The 14,790-nt window shown below is 49.1% G+C and overlaps 7 protein-coding genes across 7 annotated transcripts; 2 read left to right on the plus strand and 5 right to left on the minus strand.

Moving 5' to 3' along the window:
• Positions 1-1,007: 1,007 nt before the first annotated feature.
• Positions 1,008-2,276, plus strand: KY384_008734 (uncharacterized protein; the record flags this gene model as incomplete). Its single annotated transcript, XM_044817222.1, has 5 exons — positions 1,008-1,097; positions 1,215-1,675; positions 1,744-1,804; positions 1,855-2,103; positions 2,163-2,276. 5 exons carry the CDS (start codon positions 1,008-1,010, stop codon positions 2,274-2,276), a joined length of 975 nt encoding a protein of 324 aa, XP_044665817.1.
• Positions 2,277-2,691: 415 nt separating this feature from the next.
• On the minus strand, positions 2,692-4,266 carry KY384_008735 (uncharacterized protein; the record flags this gene model as incomplete). The annotated part of the gene is made up of 2 exons (XM_044817223.1): positions 2,692-3,499; positions 3,590-4,266. 2 exons carry the CDS (start codon positions 4,264-4,266, stop codon positions 2,692-2,694), a joined length of 1,485 nt encoding a protein of 494 aa, XP_044665818.1.
• Positions 4,267-5,050: 784 nt separating this feature from the next.
• Positions 5,051-7,294, minus strand: KY384_008736 (uncharacterized protein; the record flags this gene model as incomplete). Its single annotated transcript, XM_044817224.1, has 3 exons — positions 5,051-5,269; positions 5,387-5,841; positions 5,932-7,294. The coding sequence occupies 3 exons, from the start codon at positions 7,292-7,294 to the stop codon at positions 5,051-5,053; spliced, it is 2,037 nt and encodes a 678-aa protein (XP_044665819.1).
• A 964-nt stretch (positions 7,295-8,258) lies between these two features.
• On the minus strand, positions 8,259-9,525 carry KY384_008737 (uncharacterized protein; the record flags this gene model as incomplete). The annotated part of the gene is made up of 2 exons (XM_044817225.1): positions 8,259-8,628; positions 8,690-9,525. 2 exons carry the CDS (start codon positions 9,523-9,525, stop codon positions 8,259-8,261), a joined length of 1,206 nt encoding a protein of 401 aa, XP_044665820.1.
• Positions 9,526-9,851: 326 nt separating this feature from the next.
• On the minus strand, positions 9,852-11,735 carry KY384_008738 (uncharacterized protein; the record flags this gene model as incomplete). Its single annotated transcript, XM_044817226.1, has 4 exons — positions 9,852-10,437; positions 10,481-10,694; positions 10,742-11,612; positions 11,646-11,735. 4 exons carry the CDS (start codon positions 11,733-11,735, stop codon positions 9,852-9,854), a joined length of 1,761 nt encoding a protein of 586 aa, XP_044665821.1.
• Positions 11,736-12,115: 380 nt separating this feature from the next.
• Positions 12,116-12,933, plus strand: KY384_008739 (uncharacterized protein; the record flags this gene model as incomplete). Its single annotated transcript, XM_044817227.1, has 2 exons — positions 12,116-12,217; positions 12,274-12,933. The coding sequence occupies 2 exons, from the start codon at positions 12,116-12,118 to the stop codon at positions 12,931-12,933; spliced, it is 762 nt and encodes a 253-aa protein (XP_044665822.1).
• A 923-nt stretch (positions 12,934-13,856) lies between these two features.
• KY384_008740 (uncharacterized protein) lies at positions 13,857-14,477 on the minus strand (the record flags this gene model as incomplete). Its single annotated transcript, XM_044817228.1, has 1 exon — positions 13,857-14,477. One exon carries the CDS (start codon positions 14,475-14,477, stop codon positions 13,857-13,859), a length of 621 nt encoding a protein of 206 aa, XP_044665823.1.
• Positions 14,478-14,790: the final 313 nt, after the last annotated feature.

The following is a 14,790-nucleotide window of genomic DNA, read 5'->3' on the forward strand; positions in this document are numbered from 1 at the left end:
CAGTAAGTCGAAAATGGACTGCTGCTTCATCATGGCCACTGAAGTTCAGTTCTCACTCGAGGGTGCATGCATGGAATGCTAATCCTCTAAGCTGCCAATCTGTGGCGCGACCGGTGACGCATGTTTCCTGATTGAACTTGTTCGTCATCATCTCCTCATTCCTCGTATATGCTGGCGTTGTTGTGCAATCGTGGACATATGCTGCCATCTACGTTCAAATTGAATTGCAAACAAGCTTCAACAAAGGCATCGTCAAATGTGCTCGCAAATTTTGGTGTCCACTTGGCATTTGATAGAGAAACAATCAAGAAGCAGCTCGTAATGTTTTCAGCCGGCTCATGAAACGCTGCGGGCAAGTACAGTATCGCGCAGACCGCAGCAAACACAAAGTCGAAGCTCTGGCAAGAATATTGAAGTTTCACGACGTCCTGCCTTTGTCCATATCTGCTCTGAGGCACGATCAGTGTACGACCTCCGTGTTGCGGGAACATCGTCCTGGCAAATCGGTCAAACACCCAATCATGCAGCCTAAGTGACAGCATTGTGTCAGTCGCTTCTTCTGCCAGACGTTGGCTGGACTGCCGGAGCTACGAAACCTCGTAGATGCTGTTTATTAAAACCAGGGAAGTTGTGTGATACCCCATTGCATACCCCAAATCTTGGTCGCCTGCATTGCACGTCGTGTGCGACCCCCGGGATTGATCTTTCCTCCTAACCGGCTCGATCGCTATCACATCGTCGATGCTCGCCGCCTTCAACACACTGAGATGGCCCAACAAAGCTTAGTGCGTGCCAGCCAGCAGGGAGTGAATGGTAAACTCACTTCTTTGCTGAGGACCCACACAAACAGAGAAACAAGCACCAAAGCATTCACGTCCATATAAACCCCCTCTACTCCTCCCTCATCCTTCCAACCTACATCCTCCTTCCTACCACGCTTCTCTTCCTTCCTTCCGTTGAAGGTCGTAAGATTTACTCAACGTCACTACATCAAGCATCCGTATATCATGGCCTCTGCAGAAGTCGACACTATGACCATTGGCAATGAGGTGACTCCTCCCGCCTCTCCAACAGAAAACGTCCACGATGTCAGCCAGGTAAGCCTAATTGCTGCTTATTGAGCATAGCTAGCCCCACGAAACAAATGACGACACCCCCAAAGAGATGGTCACACTGCACTCATACCAAAGTCGAAGCTGACACTGAAAATATAGTACTTTGCTACCAACAGCAAGACTTTGTCAAAAAAGCGTGCCGCCGCCGAAGGCGCTAGTGGAAACATCGAACAAACCCCCAAAAAGCGCAATACGCGCAAGAAGGACGATCAAGAGACTGACAATGAGTCTAATGACACCGTCGAGCCAAAGACTCCAAGCCCCAAGAAGGGCGGTAGTGTCTCAAAGAAAGGCAAGGTCAAGGAAGAGCCTACCGAAGAACCCGACACTCCTAGCAAATCCCTACCCACACCAAAGGCGACCCCCAAGTCTTCTAAGAAGAAAGACAGCACTGGCCCTCGCCAGCTAAAAGGCAAGAGTCAAGCTATCGCGATCCCTACTTCTTGGGACAATGCTACCCAAGCCGATCGCCTGCTCGTCGAGATGAAGGAAAAAGGTGAAAAATGGGAGAAGATCCGTGAGATGTGGAAGACGGAGACTGGCGAGGATAGTGGTAATAGGTATCCTACCTTTGCCACCGCCATACTTCCCATAGCGAGGGACGCTGAATAATAATACTCGCATCTAGCACTCTACCAAACCGCTACAACCGCATCAAATGCAACATGATGCGCCTTAAGCCAGGTCACGTAAGCAAGCTTTTCAGCTTGATCCTCACCATTTCCTTACCATCTTACAGGACAAGACGCTCCTACGCACTGAACGCAACATTGCCGACGATCACCAGAAGCGACAAGAACAGCTGTTCCGTGACTTTGAGCGTCAGAAAGTCGAGTTCGAAGCTAATCTCGAAAAGCAGAAGCGTGAGCTCGAGGCTTCAAAGTGGTCGACGATTGCGGAAACAATTAGGAAGGAGACCGGGGAGCGCTATATGGAACCATTCCTGATGAAGCAATGGAAGCTGCTTAGTAAAGGCGAGGCTGTTGAGGTGTGTACAGCCCTTGCAGCTAACGAGTCGATGAAATGATGTAATTAACGTCGTCGTAGCTTGCTGTCGATGTCGATGACAATGCTGATGAGAAGGTGGCTAACGGGATCATTACGGTGAAGGAAGAAGAGGAGGAAGGTCAGGACGAAGAAGACGAGGTGATGGAGGGATGAATTGGTGAGTGCAATATCTAAGCATTCGTATTGCAACTTACAGCTTCTTTCTAGTTCCCCTTGAAGCCGAGGATCCAGAAACTTGGGACCAAAGATGGCTATACAATTGCTTGACGACATGAATTGATGTCAATGTTTCCCTCATAAGCATTTGGAGGAATCTGTGTGACAGCACTGTTGACTGTGAAGATGACTTGTCATTTACAAAGATGATCTATGATGCTGAGGAAATGGGGTATGCGATACAAAGCAAAATGCTACAAGCACCTACGATATACGTCCGTTGACGACGGTGAGATGACCACCAAGAAGCGACAATGAATGCACTGAATTCTATATTTCCATTACCTGGTCCAAAATGCCTTTGTTTGTCGTCACATCATCTAGAAGTAAAGCATTGGCCCGATGGCGATTCCTACTCCTCCCCCATCACCGCTCCTCCCTCCAGACCCTCACTATGACCCTGCTTCTTCCACTCTCCACTCTTCACCCTCTCACACAGCTCGCTCAGCGCCTTAACCCCTCGCTCCATATCCTCCACCTCCAGATAAATCTGCCCAGAGAACCTGACCCACAGCTTGCCAGCATGAAAGTACAATGCCGCATACGTATCATACTCTGCGATCAATTTCTCTGCCATCCAATTCGCCACAACTCCAGCTTCTTGCACCGTTATCTCTGCCCTAGCTGCTCTCTCCCTGTCACCTTTAATGTCACCATTAGCCACAGTGCTAGCACCATCATGACCCTCCCCACCCTCACCAGAACTATCAACAACAACATCGATAGGCAACTCAACATTCACCATCCCCCCACTCCCCTCCCGTCCTCCACTCCCATAAACAACCCTCGTCCCCCACCTCTCCCTCGCAATCTCCGCACCCTTTGCAGCAACATCAACACAATACGCCCTAATCCTCTCCTCGCCGCCGCAAACCTCGTTGCGGAACTGAAGCGCGGCCTCGACGCAGAGGTAGGGCGTGACGTCCTGGGTGGCTACGAATTCGAAGAGGGTGAGGAAGGGCGTTTTGGTGGAGGGGGAAGTGGGTTGAAGATGTCCTTTTTTCTTCTTGGCGATGGTGGTAAGGTTGGGGTTGGTGGGGGGAGATGGTGGTGGGACGAGGGGAACGAAGCCGTGGGAGGTCGGGTACGTGGTGCGGAGGAGGTGCTGGTTTCGGAGGGGGACGTAGAAGGCGGCGCAGGGGCGGGGACAATAGAGCCATCTGTCGAGAATCGTTGGTTATTGGGTCAATCGAATGCGTCCAAGATGACGATTGGGGAGAGAATTGGAGCAGAGGAAACAAATGACTTACTTATGCAGATTCGTCACCAAGAAATCTGGCTGGGCCTCCTTGATTTCCAGAGGGATATGTCCGATACCGTGTGCAGCATCGACAAAGCTGAGTACATCCTCCTCCCGACACACCTGTACCAACCTCTCCCATGGCATCCTAAATCCCGGCATGGAGCTCACGCTATCAAACACTGCAACCCTGGGCCTCTTCCCCTCCCCTTTCACCCTCCCAATCGTCTCTCTAAACCTCTCAATCAACTCCCCATCCTCAATCGGATACTCCACCTCGACCTTCACGCCCTCCACCCCATTAGTCTCCCTCAGACTTTCAACCAACTTCTCTATAGCTGCATACACCGTACTAAAGTAGAGCACCACATCCCCCAACCCTCCCCCTCCATTCTCTACCCTCCCACCAAGCAAATTCCTCAAAACAGTGTTAACAGCCACACTCGCATTCTGCACGAGCACCACCTCTCCCGTGCCCTCCGTCCCTAGGCCTAGGAACTTAGCAACAACTTCCCGGCTGCGATCCAGGAGTTTGGGGTACTGATGCCGCACGAAAGCGTCAGGGCGGGATTCGGACAGCGATTGGAAGTAGTGCAGGGCGTGCAGGACGTAGCGGGGATATGTACCGAAAGAACCATGGTTCAGGGGCGTGTAAGCCGGGTCGAGCAGGAAGTGATGGTTGCGCATGGGAGAGCCGAAGGGGACAGGTTTTAGCATTGAGGAAGGGGGTCGGGGGGAAGAGTTGTGGTGTTGTCGACGGGGGACGAAGGGAGAACGGGCAAGTTTTTATCGGACATGGTTTGAATTTCTTGATAGAGGAAATTGTTTACGTGATGTGCGGGATAGTGAGGACAGAGAAAAGAAAGAGATGTATCGGGTCGTGAAGGAGGGAAGTCGGTGGATAAGAGACGGAAGTTATTTGTCAATTGACCCACCTGGATGCTGACAGCTTTCATATATAGACATGGAAGGGATCCATGGTGCGTCGATTGGAAAGCAAGTGACTCATTTAGGTTACTCTCCAACATTGGTAGCAAGCCCCGACAATCGGAGGATCATGACGGCGGACTGCGACGGTTAGCAGCGGTCCAATGATTGGCCGCTATGAATGCTCTCAATCCATCCAAAAGCTCCTTGCTTCGTGCATACCACGCCAAAAGTTCGGACGAGCTTTCAAAAACCTTGAATTATGATTGTGGTGTTTGTAAATGCTGTGATTTAGGCTGAAGTCTTGAGAAAGTAAAGTAGCACTAGGGAGGGAGCGGATGCATTGATGTTGCACAAAACAACAAATGCATGGTGCGATTCTTAGAGTAGAAGCTGGAAACTCGGATGATGGATGAGGGTTAACTAATACGGTCTTCCCGCGACTTAATCAAGAGATTCTCGTTCAAATAAGTATGCCGTCTGAGATGCAGATGTCGTTTAGAATAATGCCGGAGCAGACGGGGACTTACTACCCACGACTGTATCAATTTACATGGAACTTTCCCGACGCAGTCAGAGTCTGTAGCGTATCGGGATGAGCGAATGTGATCTTGACCGTAGGTTCCCCTATTGCCGCAGCGAGAAAGGTAAATTCAACGCTCCCGGAATTGGATACGTCGTTGAGCACGGTCTCATTCAGGAGAACGATGGCATCGTTATGCAGGGGATCGATCCAGACATCCCAGTCAGCTGCGTTGGTAAACTATACGAGAAGGTGTTAGCATAATGTTTTGATTGAGTCTGCAAGAGCTGAGTGAGATAAATCCTCGCGAGGAATGGTTGACACGGATATTTTGAAGATGCATAAGCAGATACATACCGTAACCGTAATTGTGAACGTGCTTCCTACCATGGTAGACACATTCAAGGGCGGATCGCAAGAGATTTCCAGTAGATTAGGGGGTTTGGTGAAGTTGGTAAGGACCCCATCGATCGCGTTCCCGTATTGGCCAGAGATGTCAGGAACATGCCCATCAACAACATTGACAATGGCCATTACATTACTTTTCGCAAATATCAAGGTGGAGGGCGAAGCAACGCAAAATTCTCCGTACTGAGTACCAGATGCTGGCAATGGTTGTGGGAAGTTGTACGCATAGTCATCGTAACTGTCAAGCTCCAGAGCGAAGTATCTTTGGGCAGTAATGTAATCGGGAAGTAGGTCGATTTCAATCTCGACGTTTGCGTTATTGTTGTCCTTGAAAGACCAGCTCGCATTTACGATTTCAGGATTAACGTCCACATCAGGGGTTCCCACATCGCGACCTCCGATGACTAGGTGAGATATCAAGTAAGTTATGATTTTTCAATAAAGGAAAGCTATAAGAAGAATGCGAACCGCGGGAACAAGCAAGAGAGGCATACCGACTGTTAGCTTATTGGTCAGTGCAAGCTGGCTGAAGACAAGCGGCTGAAGGATCGGACTATTAGATGTTCCTGCGCCCGATACCAAATCTGTGGCATTTGTTGCAGCTGCCTCTAGGGCCTCTCTTGGTGTGAAGTCCCGTAATGTGGTAATTCCAAAGCTTGGTGTACTCACATTGTAATCAGTGATATTCCCTGGTCGATGCTGTTTTGCAGGATCGTTGATACCTAATGAAGCCTTTGACCGTGGTCCCAACTGTGGAGCTGTAGGATACAAAGTGGTGTGTTCGTCATCATTTGGTGGGGACGGTGGCTCTATCGCCCTCGCTAGATAAGCCGCAGGCGACTCTGTACCAGTATGAGGTCCAGCACAAGCGTCAACCACACATTGCTTGACTTCGATGAAAGCGTGATTTCTGAATGCCTGCCGAATATCGGCGTTGTTGTCGACCAGAAAGCTCGACTGCTGGTTAGATACATACGGGCTGTTGCACCGCCCACGCCCTACCAAGTTCGTGGTTTGAATAAAGCCATATGGTTCAAGAAATTTCCACTTGATTGTTTGCGCATCCTCAGGAATGAGACCGAGTCCAAGGGCAACTTGAACCATGGCGGCCTGGTCGTAGCAATTGATGAGAGTAAATTGACTACTGTCCTTCTTGCATTTCTCATAATCGGCAAGCCACCTAGCGATATCGAGGCCTCCTCCAGATTGGCCTACGTATCGGTTCTGTCCACTGTTCCACGAATTATAGCGCAATCCCATATCAGAGAAGACTGTGTTGGCCACGAAAGCCACCCAATTGGTCTGGATCGAGGCAAAAAAGTTCGGTATGAATGCACGGAGGAGTTTTACAGGGACACGACCGCCGTAAAGCTTTGGTAGGATGATGGGTAGGCTATAGAGCTCCAGTCGAGTGGAACCCAAGCTTTGCTCAGTGCCGCTTGATACCCATACCCACTGAATGTCGCCCGCGATACGACGTGGGAAACTGGAATTCAAAACAGTAACAAGGGCTCCGTCGCCTTGATCTATATGGACAGGCACATCATTTGTACCTTGCTGAGTAGTGACATTGCTGCTCGTAAACACATTACCATTTTTCCACATGGGATGACGACCCACTAGCGAGCCACTGGCGCCAATTCCAACCGAGAAATAGATGGAAAGCGTAAGAGATGCAGTGTTCTGAAAGTCGAATGAAGCAGGCCTGAATGAGCCATTTCCATCCGATAGTGAGGCAGATTGAGTGTGATCGTAGAGGACCTGTCCTGGGCTTTGCAAAATCTGAGCGTTGGCGGTAGTGTTGTCGATGGGTAACGTAGGACTTTTGATCGTTACAGTATGCACAACGTTAGACATTCTGGTTGCAAATGTCACCAGTGGAAATTGGCTGGCAATGGATCTGTACGAATGGCTTAAGAGCGTCGAAGTTCCAGTAGATCAAATTTTACACGAGAAGTGGAAAAACGTGCGAAAAACGAGGGACCCCATCGATTTAAGTCCTACCTGAAGATCTAGAACAGGTTTTGCCGTTCACCCTCGAAGCTTGGAGATTTGCGTACCTTGTGCACTCTGCGAGCCATGGTATTTCCATCCATACGAGATCAATGGAAGCAAAGGGGTACAGATTCGGCCCCTTGCATATGGGTCATTACTGACGTGGCACTCCAATGTATACGTTAGAATCAACACTGAATAACATAGGAATGTGCGTTCCATAGAAGGAGCCAAACCCCTCGTGGCAAAGCGTCCTGCATGCTACCGCTAATATCTGCGGCTTTGTGCTGCCTTTCACATCTTACAGCTAGCCACTATGCGCACTCTCAGGGTGGGATGTCACATAGATGGCGCCCGTCTTGGCGACATCTCCTTTCGGCAGACTGCCGTAAATGATGGCGCCGAATGGAGGCATTAGCGGATCTGCAACAGGAGAGGTATTGAGGTTCGCAAGCAAGCGGGTATGATGAGTTGCGCTCTTGGTTAGATTTTGGGGAATTAGCATATCAGATCGCCCTATGATTGCCCCTCAATCTGTAACTGTTAATGTCTACCTTATGAGTAGACCGAATCAAAAGACGGTGAGAGAAGAGGAAATGAGAAAGAGAGCGGCCTATCCCAGACCTAGGGTGATCAATAAGACTTGTGAGCGCAATGTGACATATTTCACGCTGCACCAAACGCTAGCTTAGAATATTCCAAATGATCTGCAACCTAGAGATCGCCGAAGACCAAATTGAGAACAGCTTGTGTTGGTTAATGAGATGTCGAGTGACCGCGAGCGCTGTTCGTCATGTCCACAAATGGTCAAAACATCAGCTGATACTCAGTCCCAGCTCACAATGAAGGGCCTCTTTGCTCTCCCTTCTTTTTGAGCCTTGCGATACTCATTCCTCGCTGAAAGACGTACAGCCACTTCAAAAGTGGTCAATATCAACATGACGATAGCCCAAACACCAGCTACAAGCACAGTGATGGGTACTACATTTGTCTTGATTCCATAAGAGACGTAAGTCGTCGAATCGACCTCATTAGTGGGTGGAACAGATGTCTGATCTTTTTGTGATTGTGGGGGCGCGAGCACTCCGTAAAGGAAAGCCGTATCTCTGACTTCAAGATTTGTAACCACTTTGCTTCCATCATGATTCACAGCTGAAAGTCTGATGTCAGGTGTAAGAATGGCAACGACGAATGCACTGTCACAGTCTATCAGCCTTACTTTATCCCTCAATGAGTATCGATTGGAAGTAGCCGCACCTGTCATTGAACATTGTTCCCATATTATCTTCGAGCTGCCCCTGCAGCCTCAGCTCGCCAAACTTCGTAATTGCGAAATTGTTGCCTCTTTTCATCAAACGGGTAACTTCGCTGTCCCTCTCGAATCCAGCTTCAGAGCGAGTTGCACCGTTGCCCTCAACCACAACCTGGCGTGTAACATTTGCGTGCTCGTACTTCATACCAATGCTGATGCTTTGATCATTGACCTCAGCCCACTCACCCGTCGGCCATGCTGTGCGATAAATTCTTAGATCTACCTCAAAAATCCCCCAAATCTGGTCGAAGCTATAGATGTTATAGCATGGGATCATGCCAGAGGGATTTGAGACATTACTGGGTCCATCAATGAGGGCCGATAAACAGACAATGTCAGTTGCTGCGTCCCAATCAGTCAGATTAATTGTAGGCTCAGCATATGGCGTAGCGGACGCCAAGATCCTGGTCGGATTGGATGAATTTGTGAATTGGCGCAAATCGTCGGAGGCGGACGAAATAGAGGTAGTCGAAGGTGTACCTGAGCTAGACTCCCCGCTGAAGCTATCTAAATTGGCAAGGCTTGCAATGAAATTTGGAGAAACCGATGCCGAGTCCGCTGGGACACTCTTTGATAGCGTTGACAACGTTGATTGAAGAGATGTTGCGTTAGAGACATATGGCGCTGCAGTCGTTGAAAAGATGACGCTCCGCCCGTACCAACTTCCGTGATTGATTATCCGAATGGGTTCAATCTTGACCTTCTGATCCACGTACGCACCGTGGCGATTACTGAATGATGATGTTGGTGTGACGCCTTGGATCCTTACGAATTCAAACATGAAAACAAGGGGAATGAACGGCAAGGGTAGCGTCTTCATCAGCATTGCCACTACCTGAGTCCTCTGGAATAGCTCGTCTCGAAGAAAGCCTGAAAAGATCATGGAGGTCCGTGTTGTCTTTCGTCAGTCTGCCTAGTGAAAAGAGGAAGGTCCGACTTTCGCACATCGCCACGTGATTTTCTGCCTTGCAGCTTCACCTCATTGCCGTTTGTCTCGTCTTCGCTCTAGTAAATGAAGTCATTTTACAGTTAGATGAGCCAAGATGCATTGATCAAGTCCGATCACATCAGAAGTCTAAACCGCATTCAGGTTGTCTTGCCAAAACACTACACCGAATCGATTAGAGGAGAAGGGGCACCATACGCGCCCGCAAAATCCAGCTGCGCCAGCTGGCCTTGTACTCGGTCAATCTCAGAGCTCAAGTCCTCTACATTCTTGGCTAGGCTAGCAGCTTCGTCGAACTTTCTGCGCTTATTTGCACCTTGCATTTGCTCCTTTACCATAAACAATTGTTCCTCAAGCACGATCAGAGTCTCTCGCAAGGTCTTCTCTTCGGCCTCGAGAGCCGAGACGGCGCTGCTGCTACTGATCTGCGATGCATTGTCGATATCGTTGTACTTGATGGATGAAAGAGCACCCGTAGGCTTGCCATTTGCATTCGAGTTTTGACCATGCGTAGTGGCATGTTTCAGTATCCTTGGGAGCGCTTTGAGGGGCAACATGTGAATCTGAAGGAAGTTATAGCTTTGCTGATAAATTGCTTGCTGTAATTTCTGCTGCGTGGGTGAAGTTGTCGGCATATCACGCACACGCCTAGCAGCGGTGCTGTAATGCCCAAATGCGTCAACGAGCCGCTTGCGGGTCCTAGATGCTTCAGCAAGCTGAGTGGAAGAAGGTGGCTTATCCGGATCCCTGGAAAATCAGTGATTGCTTGCATAGCATGGAAATAACCTACTGTAGAATGAGCAGTAGCCGCTGAAATTTTGGTAACATCATGCGGATTCCCTGCTCAAATTGCAATAGGTTTTCGTGAGCTTTGACATCAGGAGGCTTATGTGATTTCGACGCTGCAAAATCGGCTTTGCTGAAGACTGTATGCCGGCAGTCTTTACACATTCGAATGTCAATAGCTACCTCTTTGGCAGCCTTTTCTGTCAAAATATCAGTCACTGAGACTGTCAGTTAGGTGGGCAAAGGAGGGAGACGTGAGGGCTACCTGTAGCTACGTTGAGAGGCACTTCTTGAGAACAACCAGTGGTTACGTCTGCACAAACAATCCGACCACATAATCGGCAATGATGTCGTCGAAAGGTATATGAAGAGAATTCCTGTTGGCAAAAAGGGCATCTTGCTACCTTTGCATCGTCTTCCCAATCGATTATAGACTGCTCCAATTGTTTTCGTTGAGCCTTTGGGCTTGCTAACGGCCAGAGGCTATTCAATGAGGTCAAACTTTGATCCGATGGTGCACTCACAAGCAGCTGCGTGAGTTTGGAGAGACGAGTCTCCAGTCTTGATATTTCTAGTAGAGACTTGTCAAGGGTTTGCTTTCGTAGCTGCGCGAAATCATTGGTGACGTCTTGCTCTAATCCATGGCGGTCGCTGTACCCTTCCCTGGACTTGTAGCAAGTCTCGCAGACACGACTCCAAAGACCTCGGACAGGCTCGTGCTGAGCTGAGCGAGAAAGCTTCATTTGATACATCGTATGCTCTTCACAGAACAGCTTGCCACAATGCCGGCAGTTCACGTTGCCATTGACGGCTGTGAGCCTTTTCCCGCATGCTGGTTCGCTACACTTGTCATCTGGGCCGCGCCGTTGCCAATGCGTCTTCGTAATGACATCGTCAGGCTCTTGCTGTACAGGCTCTGGGTTCGACATGACGGGTCTGATCTCCGGAGATTTGGGACCATTATTTGACTCAAAGACATCTAGACCTTTGAATTTCTGGTTCAGTACAGCGAGAGGTTGGAAGCGTTTTGCCTTTGCCATTTGTTTCTCGAACCAATCTTTTACTTCATCTTGTTTGACCTCTTCCAGATTTTTATGATTATCGTCTAGATGACGATTAAGTTGGAGCAGGGTCATCTTTACGCTCCATTAGCATCGCCCTCTGCTTACAGAAAATGCCTCTAACCATGTCTTCATTGCAGATTGGGCAACATAGCCTCGAGCTTGCCGCTGCAGCAGCGGCACCGACAATTTCTTCATTATTTTCCAGCGAGACCCGTGAGCTGAGGTCTTGAGGATCTGTCGACGGTTGCGATGTAGAAGTCGAGTTGACGGAGACGGTGCTAGCGGAAGGCGAAAGAAGGCTGGAATTTCGTGGAGGGAAGGCAGGAGACAATGATTTTCCGCTTCCAAGGACACGGCCCCCTCCAAGCTTTCGACCAGTCATGCTCGCTCGGGCCTGTTGCCGTCATGGAGAGGACCTGTAATCCTTAAGTCATAAGACTTCCGTCGAGGCTCCATCTTCAATGATCAAGCGCTAGTGACTAAGCAACGGCCTTATCTTATCGTCGCAAATATTCATCGAAGCTCGAGATCAAAAATTCAGAGAACCAAAGTATTTACAGACGAGCCCGTACAGTATGGTGAAAGAACAACACTTTCCAGCTGTGCAAGCTGGCGCCTCTCTAATAATAGCATATCAGATCAAGCATAAGGCAGTACTTGTGGTTGGAGGCGGCGAGGTAAGGGATCACCGTTCCTGATCCTCGATGCCAGGACTGAACACTTGCCTTCACAGGTTGCCGCCGGACGGATACTTAACCTCTTGAACGCTGACGCTAATGTTACCGTCATCTCACCCAGAGAAGGCCTCAATCCTGAAGTTGCCTACCGAGTTGAACAAAAACAAGTCACCTATCACGACCGTAAATTTGAACCATCAGACCTTGATAACGTCGACATCGTGTTGACCGCCATTGACGATCCGGAAGCATCTACGCAGATCTGGAAAATGTGTAAAGAGCGAAGGATAGTTGCCAACATTGCTGATGTCCCCAAAGAATGTGATTTCTACTTTGGCTCCGTGCACCGTGATGGTCCTTTGCAGATAATGATCAGCACCAATGGATATGGACCGAAAATGGCGAGTATGATCAGGCAGTATATAGCTAGTATGCTGCCTGCGTACACCGGGGACGCGATTAAGAAGATTGGAATGCTCAGAGGTAAATTGAGGGAGGTGGCGCCGAAGCCCGAAGAGGGGCCCAAGAGAATGCAGTGGATCAGCAAATTATGCGAGCAATGTTCACTTGAGGACCTTGTGAGAAAAACGAGAGGGCTGAATGAATTTGACGTCGACCGATTGCTGGCCTCTTACAGCTCAGGGGAAATTCCCTCACTAGATGACGATGATGTTGAATCTCTTCCTTTCGATGGCAGTTTTGGATGGTCAATATGATAACAACAGCTTACCAAAAAATGCTCCAAGCTTGATCTTAGCAGTTGAGGCCAGGAGAGCTCCAGCTTTACAATCTCAAAGGCTTACCTGACTTTGATTCAGATCTCGTCTTGAAACAACGAGTCGACAGCGACTATTCAGTCGAGTCAGTGCTATGAGATCTAGGTTTCGATACCTAATTATTAAGAAGATGCGGATCTCGGCCGAGATGGAGACACGGACTTCAAACTCACCTCAACTTCTTGCTGACCCCCTTGGAGCGGCCCTCCTGTCTTGCAGCTTTACGATGAAATACGAGAGGTGATGCCAAAGTTGTCCACGAGGGCTGTTCCGATGCCATTCTTTTCCATAGGCTAGTGTCCAGCCCCGCCGTCAAGGTGTCTCTCTTTCGAGGAAGGAACTTAATAGGAAAAAATCAGGAGAGAAGAGAGGCCTTTTATACACCTCTCGGGCCCTCTCAAGCATCAATCGACGCTTCAGCTTTGGTCACGAATAGTGAAGAGCATTCAAGCTTTTAAGACGAAACATGCTCTTCACTGGCTTCTCTAGTCATCCCTACGTTGCTAAATCTAGGATCGTCAACTTTTGGTTTGAAGTGGCGCTTGAGTTCAATGATTGGGTGTTTTACGCGTGTGAAGAAGTCTGGTATCTGGCCTATTGGCATCGTGAAACCCCGAGTTTTCCTGAATGCATGGTGTCGAGTGGCATTGAGGGGCAACGGTACGTGGATGAACGGCATATCGTTCATGTATCTACATTTCTACGCTTTCCCTAGCAAGTAGTCGAGTTTCCCCATCATCCTTTCATTCAATGCAGGACAGTGATTTTTTGTATTAAGCAATTTCCTTATTGATCCGTAAGAAAGGCACTCATTCGGACTATCGAAATTTGGTATGATATTCTCATGAAATCTTATTATATATTCAGTACACATCAGTCTCCACCACACCGTCAGGCACATACCTCACCTCCCCATTCGCCATATGCTCCGGAAATTTGCCCTCCTCATGCGGCACCAACTCAAACAAAATCTGCGCGCTCTTCACCTGCGATGTCCACTGCTCCGAGTACTGCTCAATACAATACAGCGCATCTCCCAACATCCAGAACTGCATCTGCACCGGCGCCGCCGCAAATTGCGTCAGCCAGAACCGAATCTTCGGCCTCTTCGCTATGGCTTTATACTGGCGCGTTCCCAGGATAGGAGGCACGAGACTGTAGTCATCGAAATTCCGGTCTTTCATGTATGCCTTCAGGTCGCTTGTAAGCGCTTCGACGGCGTAGCCGTATTGCCGGGTGGAGATTGTCGGGTCCGCGTAGTTGCGGAATGTGGTGTCGACACGCTTGTATTTCCCCGTTGGATCGCTGGTCTCGCAGACGAAGGGGAACTCGAGGTTTACTGTTGCGGAGGTTGTGTTCGTGGTTTGCCGGATACGGATGTTTGGGAGGGTCGGGTTCTCCGCCGGCACTTCGAGCAGAGCACAAAGAGATGGGGAGAGCAATAAAGATGGCAGCAGGCATACAACGCATTTTTGGAACTGCATGATGTGTGCTACGCTTAAAATGCTGGCCACTCAGATTCGATATTTCCACTTTCTACACTTGCAGAGGACGGCATCTCCGCAGCAGTCTGCTACTTCATATAGCACAAGGTCCAATCAAGCGCCTGTCCATATGCAGAACATCTCAAGTAAACGCAACCCCACGTTTCGGAATAGGATATCGTTGTTGTCTTGAACATTTACTAAATTTGGTTGTACGAATGGTCGAGGGAAGCGCCAGCCGCTCGTTTGCGAGCATGCGATATGAGAGTGCAATAGCGTCTCACAGTGACTGACACATCACAGAAGTGTTAGT

This window comes from Bacidia gigantensis, assembly GCF_019456465.1.
Source record: "Bacidia gigantensis strain McMullin 20006 chromosome Unknown contig_304, whole genome shotgun sequence".
NCBI classification, from domain to species: domain Eukaryota; kingdom Fungi; phylum Ascomycota; class Lecanoromycetes; order Lecanorales; family Ramalinaceae; genus Bacidia; species Bacidia gigantensis.